The sequence below is a fragment of the Lasioglossum baleicum genome, chromosome 1 (assembly GCF_051020765.1).
Source record: "Lasioglossum baleicum chromosome 1, iyLasBale1, whole genome shotgun sequence".
NCBI classification, from domain to species: Eukaryota; Metazoa; Arthropoda; class Insecta; order Hymenoptera; family Halictidae; genus Lasioglossum; species Lasioglossum baleicum.
Genome location: NC_134929.1, coordinates 14,821,969 through 14,842,713, shown reverse-complemented (window position 1 = coordinate 14,842,713; position 20,745 = coordinate 14,821,969). Strand labels below are relative to the sequence as shown.

The window sequence follows — 20,745 nt, the reverse complement described above, 5'->3', positions numbered from 1 at the left end:
ATTCGGCTTCTGTCCGCGCCTTGCTTGCCAGACTGCTATAACGACCAGTCTTCGCTCTAACTGGATTGATTAACTTAGCACGTGCTCTGAACCGGCTCGACCGGCGAAATACGTAATTACGCGACAGATTCGCGTTGGTGTCTGCTGATTGCGAGGTGTTTCATTACACGACACGCGCAACACCTGCGAGAGGAAAGACTTCTCACCGTCATTCGATCGGATCCTTTTATCGTAAACAAAAATGCAAATCGATTACATTGGCGTTCGCAACAAAGTCCCAATAAAAATAAGAAAATACTTCGATTACATTTCAATTGGTAAAGAATTAATTTAGCATTCCTTGAAATATATTTCTCACATAGTGCACTTTCTTAGATCCTGTAGTTCTATTGTACTATATTTTTGTGACATCGCGGTATGCTTCGCAGTGGAAGGGATATTCGTGTTTCTTAGATCCTACGGTTTTCGTTTTCTTAGATCAAGGCTGTACTGTATTTTAAGTCTGTAATATGAATTACTTTGTGTGAGTATTTAGACAACCTGTAAAACCTGATTTGTAAAGTAGAAAATTTATTTGATAATGAAAATGTCTTTGTGCAGTTTCTTTTTTTATTCGTTCGAGTAACTCAAGTAACAATCTTGATTGTCCAATGTTCACTAATCACAGAAGAAATGTTTTTGCTATCATGTCTATTACCACATTCTCAATATTGGAATCATTGTTCTATCACGTTTATTATGAAATCAAGAAGCGTTGAAAATTTAAATTATCTCAGCATGTGAGAATTCGTTTCTGATCATTCTTTTGGGCAGAATACTTTTACAAAATGGAAGTTGACTTTAACTTAACTATGACTTAACTAACAAATGGTATTTTATATTACACGGATTATGTTCTTTGCTATATGATACATCATATTATAAAATATGTAAATCCACTTTCAGACATCCTGCAATATATTCCATGAATATTTGTGGAACATAATTTTTGACATCAAAGTTTGGCATTCAATTTATGCTACTTCACAGAGAAATCTGCCGAGACATGCCGGTTGTACATAATAGGTTTATGTAACGCGTAAGTTTAGCGTATTTACGTCAATGTAACCTTAACCTTACAGAACACCAAGATCGGTAAACCTTGTCCGAGATATAAGGGGAAAAAGTGTACCTGTTGCTGGTTCACTCTTAAAACTCAGCCAACCGGAATTCCGGCGCGGAAACGGCGTCTACACAAACTTCAAATGAATCATTTTTTTCTTTCTTCAACTATTTACAAAGTCTTAATGACCTGAGTCTTCAGTCATTTTTACCTATTGATTGACGCCATAAGGAAGAAATAAGATAAGAAGAAATGTAATTAAAAGATTTGAACGAATCTATTTAAATAAATAAATCATTGTGATCATTCAAATGAATCATTTTTTTCTTTCTTCAACTATTTACAAAGTCTTAATGACCTGAGTCTTCAGTCATTTTTACCTATTGATTGACGCCATAAGGAAGAAATAAGATAAGAAGAAATTTAATTTAAAAATTTGAACGAATCTATTTAAATAAATAAATCATTGTAATCATTCAAATGAATCATTTTTTTCTTTCTTCAACTATTTACAAAGTCTTAATGACCTGAGTCTTCAGTCATTTTTATCTACATATTGATTGACACCATAAGGAAAAAATAAGATAAGAAGAAATTTGACTAAACAATTATAACAAAAACAAAATTCAATGATTCCTTCTAAATAGTTTTAATCATACTTTTGGTTAAACTTTTTAAATTTTAAGAAGCACAATTACATCAAAATTTTCAGATCGATACAAGAAGAAAGATTCCGAAATATTGTTTCTCCTAATTGACTCTAAAACTCGTATAATTACATACTCTGTGAAAAACCTGCAGAATAAATGAATAGTTTCATTCGTTTTGTAAATTGAGTATCCAAGGTCATACATTTTCGTTCCTCCCTCTTCTGCATATTTATTAAACGCTATTCCATTGAATATCTGATACGTATGTATGTATTCGGGCGCGTGTATCTTGATTATCATTTTATTGACACGTAAAACGGTAATCCATGTTCCTTCTTAATTATCAAAATTGACTGCTGCAACCGTATTTAATATGAAAACAATTAAATGGCAGATCAAAGAAACCGTTTTCATGGTGATATTTTAAATGAGCACGCAGGCTTCAGTTGTATACTTACACCTTTGCTATCGTGATGTGTTTCTCGAGAGCCACGTTACGCACCGTAAACACGTAATGTCTTTAACCATAATACGGGATCACGTATCTCATTAAATTAAACACTTTAGGAAGGAACGGGTAAAAACACCAACTACCTTTGCGGTTATTCGCATCATACTTGCAACAGATGCTCATTGTTCCTATGTAAAAGAGTAGAAAATCTGATGGAATTTTCTGTTGTCTATTACATATATACAGGGTGTCCTATTTTAATCAATACAACTCGAGAACTATTCGTTATTTGAAAAAATCTTTCATACGAAACTTTCGTTATTTTGTTTGTAAGTGTACACATGAAGGACACATGAAGGTCATCTTTATTTTTTTAATGGAATCCCAATTTTTTACTCACTATTCGATGTGCATCTCGTTACTCTGAATAAAAATGTATTAATCTATTTGTGTCGGAAAACTATTTTACTTTGGGAGATATTTTAAATTTAGTATTGCGGATTCCTTATTATTCGTACATAAGTCCGTAAGTGTACACAAACTGTATATTCTAGTACATTAGAGTACACAGACTGTAGATTCTAGTATATTCTAGTACACAGGCTGTATATTCTAGTACATTAAGTGCACAGACAGTATATTCTAGTACATTTTAGTATATTCTAGTATATTCCAGTGTATTCTCCAGTATATTATTGTATATTCTGGTATATTCTTAGTATATATAGTGTACTTACTATTTTTAATTTTTCTTTATGTATGCACGAAATATGAAGTATGTTACCAGTCGATAATGAAACTGGTTATTTAAATACCTCGATAGCAATAAACAATTGTACAAAAATGTGGAAGAATGTGACCATTATAATTCTAAGTCACTATGCACGAACGTTTGAAAAAGACTGAAATTAACGCGTGCAGCTAATATAATTTTTTCTTGAATACCGCTTTGTTTCTTGCAACTGATACAAACAACTTTTACGACTCATAAAAATCCACAGTCTAATAATAATGTTGACGATACAATTTCCTGTTCTATTTTCCATGTTTCTGGCTAATTAAATAGATTCAATGTTATAGGAGACGTCTCTCATCAAACTCGCTAATTTGTCTCACAAATTCTTATAATAGAATTAACGTGCGCCGGCTAATTTGCGGAAATTGCCGTGAAATTTGTGAATTATTTATGTTTCGAACCTCCGCCTCTTGTAGGTGATAGTATCAGGCTACATTATACCACTCGACACTGAGATAGATATTCACAAAATTCTGATTGAAAAATGAATGTGAGAAATCGCGTAGCATAAGCCGCATATATGAATTAACAAACAAAGCATTAGTAATATAATTTATCCCGCATCGCGTGTAAGTTTCATCCACGGAAAATAACTACTGCGCTGTGCTCTCTAACGACGCATTGTTCCCCATGAAATATAAGGTGAATATTTATGATGGCTACTAAAATGCTTAGTTTATAGAACGAAAAGTAAAAATCGTGGATAAGAGGTGTTTAAAAATCATGGAAAGTGTTTCAGAGCTTATCAGATGGGATATCTTTTTTTATCAATTAGTAACTAAATTAAGAACATCTTTACTTTCATCTTTGATGCACATACATCATTGTTGTTTAAATAGTTCTGTTTTTAAAACTATTTATCATTCAATAAATTAAATAAAAATGATATACGAATAAAAAGTAAAAATAATTATTATTTATATTTCGAAGATTGATTAGGAACACATATTTACAAGCTAGCTTCAAGGAAATTCAAGTAATGATTAAACAACAATTTTATAAAAATGAAAAGTAAAAATAATTATTATTTATATTCCAAAGATTTTTTGATTAGAAACACATTCACAAGCTAGCTTTAAGAAAGTTCAAGTAAACAATTTCAAGATTTTCCCATTTCTCTCAACCTGTGTACACGATACATTAGTAGAAAATTAAAAATAGAAGCAACATAACATTTGACGAATAAAATTATACGAAAAGCAGAAATTCAAGCGGAAAGGTACTTTGAATGTTGTGGGAGATTAACAAATGACAGAATAATCGGCTCAATCAATCATCGGCATAAACGATTGGGTGAATCGGCGATAATTCTAGCGTCTGCATTGTAGCGCCGGCGGCAACACGAAAAACTGCTTAGAGCTCTTTCCTGGGCAACGGTAATTGTCGATGAATGAGAAATGAGCGAGGCATCACGGTAAACAGAATTCTGAGCTCGTCGAATGGAGATTTACTTAGTACACGTAACACGTAGTAGTTCGTTTTATCCGAGAGATTCGCACGATCGGGCTCGCGTGCGACGTGCAATCAAAGTCAAGGTGAAATCTGGAAATTTCCAAATGCTGTTGTTGAATCATTCCCCTGTACCAGATTTCTGCTACTCCCCAGAAAACGAGAGAGATCGGATCGAGAATCGAGGCATCGAGCACGCAACTTTTTGAAAGCTTTATGACAGATGTATCGGGCTGTTATTAACTGTACAGGGTGTCAAGAAATTATGTGTAAACACCGTTACAGCGTAATTCTACACCTTAGCATCGGCGAAGATCTGTTCAAAATTTTTGTGCAAAATTGACCTTGACAGATTTTTTCAAGGTCCAATTTTTTTATGTTTGTAAAGGGTTCTATTCATCCAGAGAAATATACTTCTGAAATTAAACATCGGTAAAAAATGAACCGTTCTCTTGAAAATTTACGTTGAAGTTCAAATAACACATAAACTTACTTGATTCAGAATTGATCTATTATAACGTAATAACGTTATGTTGTTCTATTAAATTATGAATAAAGTAAGATTATGTGTTATTTGAAATTTAATGGCGTAATTTCTCATTTGTTTAACAATTACTCAACTATGTTCCACCAATCCAATCATTTTGAAACTTTCACACACATTGTTCTTGAATATTTTTGTAGGAGTCATTCAAAGGGTTGCTTGCAACACCCACAGCTAAAAAATAAACTTTTTCTACCCTTAATAATTTGCTCACAATTGTAAAAAAAATATATGAAATGCAGAAGGTAAGTTCGAGTATTTCCGTTTCTTTTCATCTTAACATCATAATTAACAACCGAGAAAAAAAATGATAAAGTTGAGGGTGTTTACCTTCATATTATCTTTAAATAAGGGGTTAGCGTCTTGAAATGTTAGGGGATTATCATTGAACCTAAAAGCATTATGTTTTGCACACGATATCGATAAAAATTATCATGCAGGTCGCTGGACCCCCCCCCCCCATTAATGACTCACAAATATAGTCAACTTCATAACTATTTGATATTGAGAATTATAGTTCAGAATATAGATTATAGAATATAGAATTAATGAAGTCATAATCACTGATGTAAATAGATAATTTAGTTAATATTAAGTAAATAAATAACATCTTAAGGTGTCTGGTTTGCATGGAAAATTTGTCAAGCTTTTAGGAAGCAGATGGAGTTTAAAGAAATGATGTGCATGCAATGAAGTGAAAGGAACATTGATCATGGAACGAAGAATGATGGATGAGTGCACAAGTAGCAGTGAATAATTACGATAAGAGATCTGACTAGATTTTTCAAAGATTTACGTATCTGCAACTAATGGCATTAATTTACGTATAATTGAAAAACTGAGATAACATCAATGTTATACGCAAAAATATACATTGGGTATATCACGTTTTCAATTCATGTTATATTACAACCAATTATATTTGTAAATATAAAAAGTGCTTTTTAAATAATTAAAATATTATTCACTCATATAGATTGTTACCAAATATAATGGAATAATGGACTTTGTATTAGATCTTATTTCAATTTCAATTATCCACAATAATTAATTATTTATCATGGTTTTTATAGGTATATAATTATAATAAGTATATGTAGTCTGTAATTCAGAGTATTAATATAATGAATACAGGGTGTAACAGAGCTTAAAATTTCGACTGGACAGTACGCAACCTACCGAGAGACATTCCAATCAATTTTATATTAACTGCGATTGTGTTCTCACTGCTCTGTCGATAAATTACTATCTATAGTAGGTAGTTTTAATTACTTGTCAGTTGAGTAAAACATTTTCAATCGAAGTACTGAAAAAGTTACTTCAAGTGACCTCAGGAATCATCCTATGTAAGGAAGTGCAACATTTTTGGGACACCCTGTATGTAACACAAATTAACCCCTTGCCGTATCATTTTCTTTACAGTTCCAGTGATTAAAACGTCTTTATCCCGAAAAATGTCGTAGAAAAGAAAAGAAAAATTATATTTTTTGTATGGCTACATTTATTTGAATGCTTAAATGTTGATTATGAATGAATCAAATTTTATTTCATTGAAAAAGAAAGACGTAACATTCATATTTGTTAGACTTTGTTTCAAATCTTCATGACGAGTGTGACTCGTAAAAATACAAGGGGCTAATGTAACAGTGGTCGCTATTGCCGTAAACGCTGATGCGACTTTAAATTAATAAATATTAGAAAAGGCTGTGAGGGTTAAATATTCAAGCATGACTATTGAACTAACTGCAGAATATTTTGATCAACTTTTTGTGTTTGCAGGGCGAACTTGTTAAACAAAAATGAGGCCATTTTCTCATGATTATCTCGGAAACAGGGACCATAACTGTTATAACCAAAAAGAAAAAAGTCATTGAAAAATTCATTTCGATCACTTATAACAGTTATCAATCAGAGAAATTTATTTCGATCACTTATAACAGTTATCAATGAGAGAAATTTATTTCGATCGCTCATAACAGTTATCGATGGAAGAAGTTTATTTCTAATTTTTTTCTTTATATTTTGTGTACATTATCTTAAATTTCCATAATAATCAACTTTATATTAATAATTTTGATCGTAGAAAATTTTAGAATAACTGTTACTTTTGGTCCCTACTCAGAAATATGGTAGAGTAGATTCTACACACACACATACACTACAAAATGGCGCACGTTAGACGAAACACCATGTGTCAGCTAATTTCACGGTAATTGCACAATGGTCTTACGGAAAGGAACGGGGATCTCACATAAACGCAAATAACGCTGATTCTCGCGGAATTCTTTGCCGCGGAAAAATTTTCTACGCGCCTAACAGATACTGAATCACTTTTTCTCACCGGAAATACATTTACCGGTATGCAACTGGCTGCACGATACCGTGTACTTACGATACGAAGCGAGGTCTTTACGCCTGATCCTTGCGTAGAATACGCCATTTAATTATTAGTTTCTTACACATAAAATATCCGATCGTATATTAATAATTTTATGAAGCGTGTTTAATTGGGGTCGAAGCAAACGGTTATCTTTTGTCTCTAAAACAAATTGTGTTCAATCCGTACATTTCGTTTAAGAAAATGGTAAACTTGTCGAGTAGGGTCGTACCCTCAGATTTCAATGACCTTGAAACATGTTGTCAAGGTCACAATTCTGGACAACATTTCCCTTTAAAGTTGGGCTTATAAATAAATTAAGTAGAATCAAATTTTTGCCGTTAGCCTTATTTTAAAAAGAAACAGGTTCAAAATTGTTCTATCCATGTATGTATGCATTTAGCTAACTCAAAAGATTATATTTAATTATTTTTTAGCTTTATTAGTTAGTTATTAATTACTTTTACTAGTACTTAAACTACAAAAAACTATTAATTAGTTATTAGCCTACTAATTGCAAACTAGATCTTTTGCAATATAATAAATATTTTCAATATAATAATAAATATAATAATATATACAAATCACACAATATGAATGAAAAATTAGCCGACATGGACTATGTGACTATACATACATATACAGAACGTGTCAAAGACAATATCTACCCTGAAACTGTCGAAAATAAAATAAATGACATGAGATAGAACAACTTATTTATACTTTCAGCCTTCTTGCGAAGCGCTATGAAATATTAAATTTCTAAAGGGAATTCTACAATTTTCATTGCATATTTTTGTATCTAACATCAGACCATGAACTATCAAGGTTGATGTAAATAGTTTAATCAAGCAACGTCCTCACAGTATAGGTAGAGTCGTGCTAATCACGGTGACGTGTTTTGACAGTTTATATCTCGAGGATGGCTTGTGCAAAAAAGATTGAGCAAAAAGATTTAGATCGTTTTAGAAATGATGCTAGCTGCATTACAAAAATACTAAATATTTATAAAAGATATGGATCTCGATTCAAACGTTGTATGTGATCTTTTTACGAATTTTTTACAAGGTCATTACAAGGTCTAACAATCTCACTATTCTAATAATCAAAATTTCCCTATCTTTGACCTTATCCTCTATCGTTATCCATGGTTCTTACATAATTTTCTATGCAGTTATTTACCTACAATATCAGTTTCGACTTTTATTTATAAAGTAGTTGTTGCAAATGAAATATTACGATGAATTATAGTTAATAATTTCTAATCTATCTGTGTTAAAACTTTTTCCCACTACACTTTTTATAAATAAATGCACTTTCATAATTCCCATAAAAATAAAATGTAACTAAATAAAATGTAAATTTGATTATTTTTTATTATTCCTTATATAATTATATTATTAACTAATGCAGAGAATTTTTATTTTGCATAAAGATTCGCAAGCTAATTATAAATGTTGCACATGACGAGATGAGATTTCGTTATAATAAAAATCGTTACGGTGTTTTACGACGACAGAAAATCGTTTGTACATGAAGCTTGAACTATTCGAGTACTCACGGTTGTATCTATCGTGCACTTCTTCATCATCCTTTACGCTCGCTGATGCGTGTCGTGGCGGTCTCTCTGTTTCAGTGTATCCCTCCGGAAACACGGTAGACACGTTCATAATACCAGTGGACTTGTAAAACTGGAAGTAATACAGATTTATTTACCAACGGTCAAAAGTTAGCAACGGAGTTTTAGATATCCATAAAATTGAATTGCTGCTCGCACTGAAGCATATTTGCACGTACAAATAACTGTTAACCCATTTAGAACAGAAATTAATGCAGTCAGAATTTTATGGGATTTTCATTATATAAATATAATTAAGGACGTTCGAAAATGTTAAAGAAAATAGAAATTCCCGTAAAATTAACTATTGTGTGTGTTATAGTTAGACTGTGGATCTTTATACAAAATAAAAAATGTTTGCATTGATTGCAGGACACAGGAGCCAAATAAAAATTGTATTCTTCTTTTAATTATCCTCTATTAAGCTGAAACTAATACGTCAATGTCCTTAAACATTTTTAACATGTCGACTGCTTTAAATTGTACGTATCCATTTTTGTCATAAATGCATAAAATCCGCAGTCTAGTTATAGTATTGTCCTCCTACTCGACGCCAAGCTGAATCAGTAATATGAAATTTCAGCGAGTACATTATTCTAAAATGATTAAAATTAATTTCGTTATTTTAAAATGATTTTTTCTTTTAATCTCATCTACTCGACGACAAGCTGAATCAGTAATATGAAGCTTGAGCAAGTACATTATTTTAAAATGATCAAGATTAATTTCGTTATGTTAACATGATTAAAATTAATTTCATTATTTTAAAACGATTGAAATTAATTTCATTATTTTAAAACGATTGAAATTAATTTCATTATTTTACAATGATTTTTTGAAATTCTTTTATCTCGTATTACATTTTGGAGTAGAAAATCGTGTAAAAATAATTAACCCACCATCCTTTGTTAACAGGTTAAAAAGAAAAATTGTAATTGTCATGACTCACACTCATTGTTAGGGTTGAAATGGCCGAGCAACTCTCGCGATTTAAGAGATTTTAATCCCGTCTGCTGCGCACCACTGTCGGATTCTATTTACCCGATCGCGTTTCCGGGTCGTATAAGGTGCGTCGCTAATTTGACGTTTAAATTCAATCTATTAGAACCTCGCGTTGTGAATATCAGTGGTGGTTTCCGATACCTGAACTCAGTTGGTCAATACGGTTCTGTCTCGAGAAACGGCGTCAATGTTTGTTTTAACAATAGGAAATTTCTGTTCCCTCTTCTTCTTTTGAAATTACTCTTTCGACACCGTTAAGTGCCAGAACAAGAGGGTACGTCGAATTCAAATTCATAATTCAAAAGTGTGAAATAAATACATTAGAAACAGAATCACTTTTTTTGATAGTTACAATTGAACAAAATTATTTAGACCAAACACATTACAAAATGAATACTGTTGATTCATTTATTTAGTTGGTTCTAAATAATAAATTAATATTCTTCATCCCATGAAACCATGGAGATCTTATTAAATTCATAAAACAAACGATGTAATATATGATTTTGAAATTACTAAATATGTTTTTCAACAACAAACATTTGCAAAAATCGTATTACAGGTTATTACTTGACAGCGGATTTAAAACAGTAAAAACATTAGAAGAATTTAGAAATACTGTTGTGTGTAATGTGTAACATATTAGAAAAGAAAATAAATTTCTATTTCACTCCAGTTAGCTCAGATATGTTAGATACGTTTGCCAAAAAACCTTTGCCCATACTGTAATGAAACCTTTATAAGCATCTTATTGTCAAATTTGCATCGTTTATGGGACACTTCAGTCTTTTCTCATGTAGCGCATGAATTTTCATTGCGACCTAAATGCACCTCGATGACGCTTTCCCATCTCGTATTCTGAAGTTACCGTTTGATAAGATCGCTGCTATTCTTATCACTGTATTACCATTTCCTACACGTTATACTTTCAACAGATCCGAGCCGAATGAAGAAATTCAGTTTCACTTCTTCGTACAATAAGCTTTCTAATACAAAACTGGTATCGTTCTTTGATTCTTTAAGTTTTGTGATTATGTTTGATAATTTAATCATTTCTAGTTTATCTTAATATTACTAATACGTAAACATATATGTAGATATAAATATGTAAAAATAATATAAAGTTATGTAAATATTCATCCAAAAATAATTTGACAGATATTTTTACAATAGGAGAATAAGTATTTTGTATTTTTTACTTTTTTTGTTTTAATATCATAATTAACAACCGAGAAAAAAATGATAAAGTTGAGGGTGTTCACCATATATTATCCTTAAATGAGAGGTTAGCAACTTGAAATTTTGGGGGATTATCTTTCAACCTAAAAGCTGGACCCTTTAACACTAAACCTACCGAGCACTAAAAGCGATTAACATGTTTTAGTTTGCAAAAATGACGATGCTCTATTTATTTAGATTTTCTGAAATTTTTACAACAATATGTGCTTGGATACAGAATTTTATCGAATCAATTTCCACGTAAGCAACTTCATAATTTCAATAATTATGAAATGAGAAATATAAAACCGGTCATTTGACCGGCAGCGGTAGGTTCAGTGTTAATCATATATACACAATAGTAAACTTCATAAATATTTGAAATTGCGAATTATAGTTCAGACACGTAGGATTAATAAAATTATAATCACTGATGTAAATTTGTTAAACTTTTAAGAGGCAGATGGAGTTTGAAGAAAGGCGCCAATCAGTGTCTTCGGTCGACAATGTGTTGATATTGCGAGGGATATCGCGAACATGAAACATGAATTTTTGCGATGTTGTGAAGCAAGACAAGGTGTGAAGCAACAGCCGTAATTTCTTCGCGCACGACATGGTGCATGTGAAACTTTTTAACTACCCGAAACAACGGTATACACATGTATAATGGATCACAGATGATCGAGATGAAATATCGAAAAAATGATGGGACTCACAGGATTCCGGGCCCAGTGTTTGACCGTCGGTTGGATGGTCAAAAACTCGTGCCAGAGATTCAGATAGGAGGGCTTCTTGCTCACTGACCGTTGCATCCCCCAATCGACTTATACCACAACCACGAGCGATCCTCTTTAGCGTGGCCGAGGCCTGTGCTCTAGTCATAAACCTCGCCACTGCGCACTACCACACGGTCCACGTGCCAAAGTTTACGTCCGAGCCGCGCGGAAACACGCGAAATCCTATGGGGCGGTGCTGAACCGGTAGCTTCCTCGCCGCTACGGATTCTTTACTAACCATGAATGTAGCGTGACCACCCGATCTTGATGCCGTCGTATATATACACTGTCCACGCTGACCTTGACAGCAACCCTTCTGCAATTGCGTGTCTGACGCGGAGATGATGGCGGCACATAAAAACAAACGTATTCCGATCAATTTTCTTGCGACGATGGTATAACGCCTTTGACCAGTTGATCTCCACCTGTTTAACTTTCCGTCTCGCGTGCAGCTTTCTTTAACCTTTAGTGTACCGGAGCCAATTGACGGTGGACACGATCGTTACCCAAGTCCTACACGTATGTATAACCATCATTTCGTGGTCTCTCTAAATAAAATTAAAACCTTCCGACATAACTTTCGGCGTATCGACGACATCTTGATTGTATATCTAATTCCTCAAATCGTAAACGTGTAATCTTATTATGTATAACAAGAGATCAGTTCATTTCTCCTGTTATTTAGAACTTTGATGCATAATGTAGGACCTACGTCATGGTAAATCCATTACTTATGATATTATCTGAGGTCTTAAATACTACTGTTTAAAATTATTGCAACACACACGATTATTTACATACGTCAACAGTCTATTATTTTTAACGTACTACATATTGCACTTACATATTTCAAATATTTTTAATCATATTATATTTAAATGTACATTTATTTAAATGTAAATAGAATATGATTAAAAATATTAGAAATATGTACGTTGCGCGCACTACTAGAATTATATTTTATTAATAGAATCGATGACAGCCTGCATTTCTGTTGCACGTGAAATATTCAAATCTAAAAACGTGAAGCATGTCATCATTTTTAGTCAATAATTGATAAATAATTCATCATGTGTGACATTCACAGTTCACAGACGGAAAAGAAATAAAAAATTCAACAGTTTTCTACATAATTATAGTTGTTTCACATTTACTCTTCAGTTGCCAGTGCACTCTATATACAAAATTATATACATTTTTTCATGTTGGTTCACTAATGTGATATTGATTGCGCATTTAAATTTACATCTCCATCAAATTATCGAAAAAAACAATCTTTTGCAAACACTTTCGTAAGTCACTCCAAGGTACCCGAAATAAAGGAAAATTCACTTTATGATTTTATTTAATATATTCTAAACGAAATATAAATATTATTTCTTGCTTCTCATTTCTCGATAATGCAAAGATAAGGTTTTTATGTAGCCAAAAGCGCTAGACAAAAAATGAGTCTAGGCCGCAATCGCCGTGAAAAGTTCTATTTTTACGTTTACGAGGCATAATTTGCATTGTTCGACAGCATGTAGCCGTCGCAGCTTTATGAAAACAGCTACATGCGTAGCTGTATGCTTCCGAGTAATGCAAATTACGTCTCGTAAACGTAAAAATAAGACTTTTGAGGACGACCGCGGCCTAGATTGATCTTTTATCTAGCGCTTTTGACTACTGAAAAAACCCATCGCATGCATTGTCAAGAAACGAGAAGGCGCATTCCGCACCCTTGCAATCCTGAAAACGAGAGTCTGCGGAAGAACAAGAGGGTACGTCTCATTCTATCGAAGGCCTGGGTAACATCTTTCCCTATTTTCCCTCAATTCGAGTTAATTCAAAAGTGTGAAATAGATACATTACGAACAGAATCATTCTTTTGATAGTTACAATTAAACAAAATTATTTCGACTAAACACATTATATACATTCATATGAAATGAATTACCCGCGCAAGTCGAGGACTATTGTATTGTATTTAGGACCAAGGTGAAAGCAATGTCAACTATTGTATCACACGATTGTACCGAGTACTCGGACGGCCGCATCAGAGAATGGTTTTACAATGGTTGTCCGCAATATTGATGTTTTCATCCGCAACAGTGAGTTGTAGTCGCTTTATTGTACCCGAACGGTTTATCGCAATCACTTCGCACAAAGTAATCCCGTCTTTGACGTTAGGATATCAAGGTCGGCGATAAGAGTTTCTTTGAAGGTCGGCCAAGCAGTCTTCGACCGAGGCTTCCGATCATCGCCTGCGAGGCTCACCTTTGCTGTTACCGGCTAGCCTGGCCGAGATTTTGCTAGTGATAAAATTTGCAACTGGGTCGTCCATGTGAACAAGGTTCCCCCCAGGTGAATTGTGAACGGCGGAAAGCGACGGCCGATTTTTTCACGGCGGGAAAATTCGGTGTTCCCGGAGGAGTGAAACGATGTGAAAAAACTCCTTTCCATTCGGGTGCAAATCAATACTCAATCCTTTCAGACTTCCTGCTAGACGTCCTATATGGAAGCCGTTAACTGATATTACAGCAATGGTGAGCTCGCGTGCAGATAAAATCGGCACAATTAGCATACGGGAGGTCAGTCGATGGATTCGATGAGAAAGAGGCGCGACGGGACGTCACACCTGCAGTGCCTTGCACTCGTTGCGACGATCCACAACGAATATTTTGCGTCTGTTAATTTAGTAAGTAAATTGGAGATGTCTTTCTTGTAAAATAAAAATTCTCCACAATCCAAAGTTCACACAGAGTGTCTTACAAATGTCGGAAAACCTCGCAAGGAGAGATTCCTGAGGTCATACGAAGTAAGTTCTTCCTTTGCGAAATTGTTCTCCGAGGCTTTGTTAAGAAGTTATTAACGAAAAACACGGACCAATCAGTGCGCGGATACAGATGACTCCTCCCCCTACTCCCAGGTTCTCCCAATCAAACTCCTATGAAGGATAGGGAGAGGTTAGGGAGATTATAGATAGTGGGGAACCTATACCCCCACTATGTGGGAACCGGTACACTAGTAGTGATTGGTCCGTGGTTTTTCGTTAATAACTCCTTAAAAAAGCCGCGAAGAACATTTTCGCGAAGGAAAAAGTTACTTCAACTGATCATAGGTACCACCCCTTTCAGGGTTTTCCAACATTTTTGGACACCGTGTATATGAGGCGCGTACTAATATAATTCCATACGGGGTGATAGGTAGCTGGTGGTACAAGCGGAAGGGGCGTAATTCTACATAAACAAACAAACAAACAAGAAAGCGAGCTAATAAAAATGTGGTAAAATATTCGACTTTTTCAAACTTATTTTTTCTGTAGAATCATCTCCTTTTCGATTATGCCACAATTGCCAATCACCCTGTCCATTGTCTGTTGAATTGCGGATATCTCTTCGTATAAGATGGTATTTTTAACCCTCATCCGTCCCTCGTGTCAATTTGACACAGTTTTCTCGAAATAAGTTATACTGTTCTGTTATTTTTACGTAAAGTCCGAAACTTCGTGACTTTTATTCTTTTACTGCGGAACACATAACCAAAAAACCTAAGATGTAAATTTAATTCATCAATTTGAATAAAAAATCATCGACAAATAACTGTTTGCTTTGTTATTTTATCACTGTATCAATTTGACACCGAGGGACAAATTCAGTTCGTGAAATGAGGACGGATAAGGGTTAATATAAAAATTTCATAATGAATCTGACTTAAAAATGCTAACATTTTTCTAAACAGATTAAAAATAGTGAGGAGTGAATGGAAATATTGTTAAGAAACTACAAAATATCATTAATTTTCTCGAATAGAGCTTCCAATTTTGTTACTAGTAAAAAAGAGACTGGTGAATTCTACCTTGCATTGGTATGCACAATTAATATATTGAAACTTATATTTCGTGTTAAGCTTCGATATTGATCACTGCACATACGGCACCGCACATACATATAGGTACATATACGTACTAAATTATTTATTATTGCGCTTCAACTATAATTCATAATAGTATCTAAAATCGTATTCTATTCTAGACTCTATTCAATCGATTTAGATTTACAATTAGATTAGGGAATAATGGAGTGGGGAAAATAATTCCATCTTTTAATTCGTATCTAGGGATCTCTAATGAGTAGACTGAGGATTTTTATGCATTCATAGCAAAATTGAGAAGATGAAATTGAAAATTGTTGAAAAATTTAAATAATTGAAGATGCTAATATATGATTTCTCCTTTATTATAATTATTAAGGGAAGAAATAACATTCAATTTAGTTTCTATTTCTTGCAATCGAAGCAGATAATTTTTATTTGGCATAAAGATTTGCAGTCTACTGATGAGCGGTTTCGAATAAATAAACGAAAAGGCCGTGTCGTCGACATTGAAGAACAATTAGATTTCTGCGAAGAAGACGCGCTTACTAGAACGAAGATAATTGTTAGTAATGACCTGCGCGTACACACGATGAGAACGGCCGTCTGGGTAAAATGTGGAACGCAACAGCACGTACACATATACTAACAGACATACATACACGCAAAGAAATACGTTTCTTATCAGACGGATTCTTGCCGCGGAGAAAAACCGAGGTTGACAGCCGCGAGCTCGTGAAAGGAGTGGTAATGATGATGATCCTGTTATACTATTTCCAAGAAAGTACATCGTGTTACCGCGCAGGCGCATGCGCAGTGCGTATGAAATACCAGGATCTCTACTACGCTTCGCGGATTCAATTTTTCCTTAACCGGGGGACCCCGACGCCCTAATATGGGATGAAATATGAAATGCTCCCCGCGTTGTGTCTCTTACTGTGTGTAAAGTCATTTCGGATCGTAATCTGCGGATTGTGACAGTAGTCGGTGGAATCGGCTGTAGTTAAATCTTGATAGATGTGCCGTGCCGTTGTGTAAATCGCATCGCTCATAAAGGCGAAGGGAAATGGCCATAGTGTTGTGCCGGTTTTATGCATTTCCCGAACACGCATATGGTATACCTAACAAAAAGCTGTTAATGATGACTGTATCTTCCTAGCGTAACGAATGCATTCACTTTTCTCCGGTTGCTATTTTCGCGAAATAACAAATACAGTAATGCTTCGATGTTTGTGAAAAATGTTTTGCCTCGCTACTGCGACGTGTATCAATACTAATTTAATGACAAGACCCTCCTGTTTTTAAGTATATGAAACGTATTGTACGTGGAAATATTCTTCACACTTTTCTGTTGTTTTATTTATTACATGAAGGAATAAATAATATGTTTCACTACTCTTCGGTAATGTCTTTCACTGGTCTTCAGACTTAAGGTTTCTTCAGATAGTGTAGAATGGTATTTGTTTAGTTTATTATGGATTAGCCTCGGAAATAATCTTATCTTTTGCAAGGTAACAATGTTACACAGCTCAAGTTCGAGTTTACAATTCTATTTCAGTTACACAGCAATTATTCTTTACGAGTTACGTGTTCCCAGACAAAAAAGATCTAATAATACACCAATTATAGTATCATTCTGAATGAAACAATGTTATTAAGAGACGTGAAACGTTTGATTAACTCATACTATACTTCTCGCAACAAACGAGTCACGTTTGATTAGCATAATGCGGCAAGTTAATCTTGTTAGGGAAGTTGATATATGAACGAATTAAATCATTTTCAAGTGGAGAATCAGCGGAGGCGTTACTCGTTACATTTAGAAATGCAAATCGGCTGTACGATCAATCCGCAATACTACGAAGCGATTCATCCTGTACAATCATTTCTATATCTGATTCTGATCGAGCATGATCGAATTTTCTTTGCAAATTATATCACTGTTTTCAAGTAGAATAGTGATCTTTTTATAAACGTTTTCTTTTTGAAAATGGCACTGAACAATTTACTTTGTTGGAAACTAGTTTTTAACACTTCTGATCTTTTATTGTATTTATGTTTAAGTGTGCTCATTTTTATATTGATCTATAATATAAGTATCTAATGTATATTGACTTTATATTAATTTAACAAGTAAGTAACTTACACTGATTATATATAATTGATTATCTAATAAGTACGTAATTTATATTGATTATATATTGATCTAATATGTAAGTAATTTATATTGATATAAGTAATTGAAGCACCTTGTTTTAAACCATGTATATGTATAGCAGTTATGGTCTAAAACTAAAAAGTATTTTACTTTATTTTAGTATTTTATTGATTTTTATTGTAACTATACAATACAGAGACCCCCACTAATATTCGGACACTCTTAAAAACACCATAACCTTTTTAATATTGGAATATACGACTTGAAATTTTTGGAGAAGTTAGAACAATTGGTTTGCTACACAACGTGATAAAAATTTTTGAAAAACTGCAAGTTGTCGGAAATACTAAAAGTTGTATTTTTCAACTGTTTTATGTGGGTTGATATGAAAAATTTAGAAAACACGGTTCGTAGATCTGCATCAATTAAACATATTCTGAAAATTTCATCAAAGTCTGTCGACGTTGTAATGAGCTCCAAACGTTTAAAGATGGTAAAAATTGCAGTTTTTCATTATTTTCGGCCTCCAATTGCAGTACGTAATTCTAAGGACTCTTACATCTTTCAATGCCTGTCGTTTTTTCCCGCATCAACCGATTTCGATGCAACTTTCACAGTGCATATAATTGACACAGATCTATAAACAGTATTTTTTAAAATTTCAATATAGGACCGCACAAAAAAGTTGTAAAATGCAATTTTTTGTGTTTTCTATATAATTCCGACCAAATGCTATTTTTCAAAAAATTTCTTTTTTCATTCTGTAGTAAACTAATTGCTCTAGCTTTCAAAAAAAGTTCAAATCGCATAATCCAATATTAAAAAAGTTATGGTGTTTTTAAGGGTGTCCGAATATTAGTGGAAGTCACTGTATAACAGAATTATAGTAGAAAAAATACTGTAGAAGGACACGATGTGAATATACATACGTATAACGTTAGAGAACAATATTATTGTAAACTGAGTCTCTTCTCTACTTACCTTCGCGTTCTACGACGATAGTCCCCACGCATCCGCCGCGGCCCGGTCACGTGACGCGTTTCGTCTCTGTCGTGCATGCGTCCGGTAGGAGAGTGGGTAAATTCCCCTCCGCTCGTGCTCCTTCCCCTCATCTGGCGACTCTGGGCCGAGAGACTGAAAATTAAACGTATTTCTATATCTTGTAGAGAAAAAATTAGAAAAAACACTAAGTCTCAAGACGAAGCAACGTATTTGCGAATATAGCCATTTGTTTTAGTGATTTTCCGAGAAATATATGTATGTGTTTATTAAACTGAACACGATTTTTAAAAACGTATTTTGATAATTTTGAAGGAAAAACTTGTTTTACTATTTCGAACGCAACAAGTAGTCTTTAATATTTTATGTGTGTTTGAGAAACCTATCGAGAGTTAACAGATATATAATTTGTACTGTGAACGTAAAAGGATTTTTAAGAATTAAGCGGTGGTGACTGTTAACGGTTCCTTCACTATGTACATAGCTGCAAACGTTATGCAAGACCATAATCACGTTCAGCATTGTCTGCATAGCAGAAGATGCGGTCTGTGCACGCTTCCACGTAAACCGTTAAATTCGTAGGCTGTGATTCTGCATGTCCAATCGGACGTCAAGAAAGAATGCTGGGCAAATAAGGGGGTAAGGAGTACAACTTGTCAATCTAATAAGAGGAACGACGGCAGGGAAGTATTGTTGCATACCAATTAGATATGGGGAATCTTCGATTGAAGCATGAGCGTGACTGATTAGACGGCGGATGCTTATGCAAAATGAAATTTTGAAACGTTCAATTTCTAGATCAAGAATGGAAAAGAACTTTACACAAGTCAGTATCAACATTCATATTTTAATTTCACCAATTTCAAACATTTGTACATACTGTTGTACTAAATAGTCTTCCCTTCGAAGGTGTCATTTTAAATTTTGTCACTCTTCAACACGTGATTAGCAAAATTGTAAATTGTAAAAAAACGACGTTTTTTATAATTTAAAGCGACGCTTCTTAATCGAAGACCCTATATATATTTTCAACCCATTACAATCATTAAGGAAAGAAATAAATATCTATACAGCTTCTGTATCTTGCAATTAATTCAATGTTTATTTTGCATAAAAACCAGCAATCTGGAAAACCAGTAATCAAATTGATTAATATCACTCAAATAAATCATTTATGTCCTACAGCAAATAAATAACTTTTTAAATTGATATGAAATAAAATAATCCATGAACATTAACGAAAGATGACGTCATAATTTATTCGAAAATATAAGAAAAAACAAAAAGATGACTACAGAAAAATGCCGGTCAAGTGGGTGTTAAAAAGAGCGATTTTAAAAGTAAAATTATTGACAATTAACGATCATTTCTATTAGACCTCCCACTCCTGGATCGTCCCCACCAAACTTCTGTGGAGATGTTCAGAGATCTTCATAGTTGTGCTTTCTAATAGCCAAAATATGTCTGATTTTCTTTAGAATTTTCAATTGCAGAGGATAAGAGAAATTACGGAGAAACCAGATTTTCTTTGTCACCTCATTACTACCTCCCATGTCGACATATAGGATTGAAAATTGGCACAAGCTATCGAATGGCCTATTGTAAATTCAATTTGGTTTAGGAACACTTTTCTCAAAAAAAGACGAGAAATCTCAAAAGTGAATAAAGTACAATTGCGTAATATAAATAACAATTGCGCAATTGTGTGTTATGAAGTAAATGCATTCGAAAAATGCATGAAAGTGAAATTCAA

The 20,745-nt window shown here is 33.6% G+C and overlaps 1 protein-coding gene across 2 annotated transcripts in view; it reads right to left on the bottom strand.

Annotated features, from left to right (window-relative positions):
* Window positions 1-12,884, bottom strand: part of LOC143214431 (aquaporin AQPAe.a) — a 47,355-nt gene extending 34,471 nt beyond the window's left edge. Inside the window, exons 1-2 of one of the 2 annotated variants that reach the window (XM_076435496.1) lie at window positions 11,924-12,884; window positions 8,931-9,060 (exon numbers count right to left, since the gene is read on the bottom strand). In XM_076435496.1, coding sequence (XP_076291611.1) covers window positions 8,931-9,060; window positions 11,924-12,019 — 226 coding nt within the window. In that variant the 5' untranslated portion in view covers window positions 12,020-12,884. Of the gene's footprint in view, window positions 1-8,930; window positions 9,061-9,936; window positions 9,958-11,923 lie in introns of those variants that run through there. The other variant, XM_076435505.1, reaches the window with a different exon arrangement.
* Between the last annotated feature and the right edge of the window lie 7,861 nt (window positions 12,885-20,745).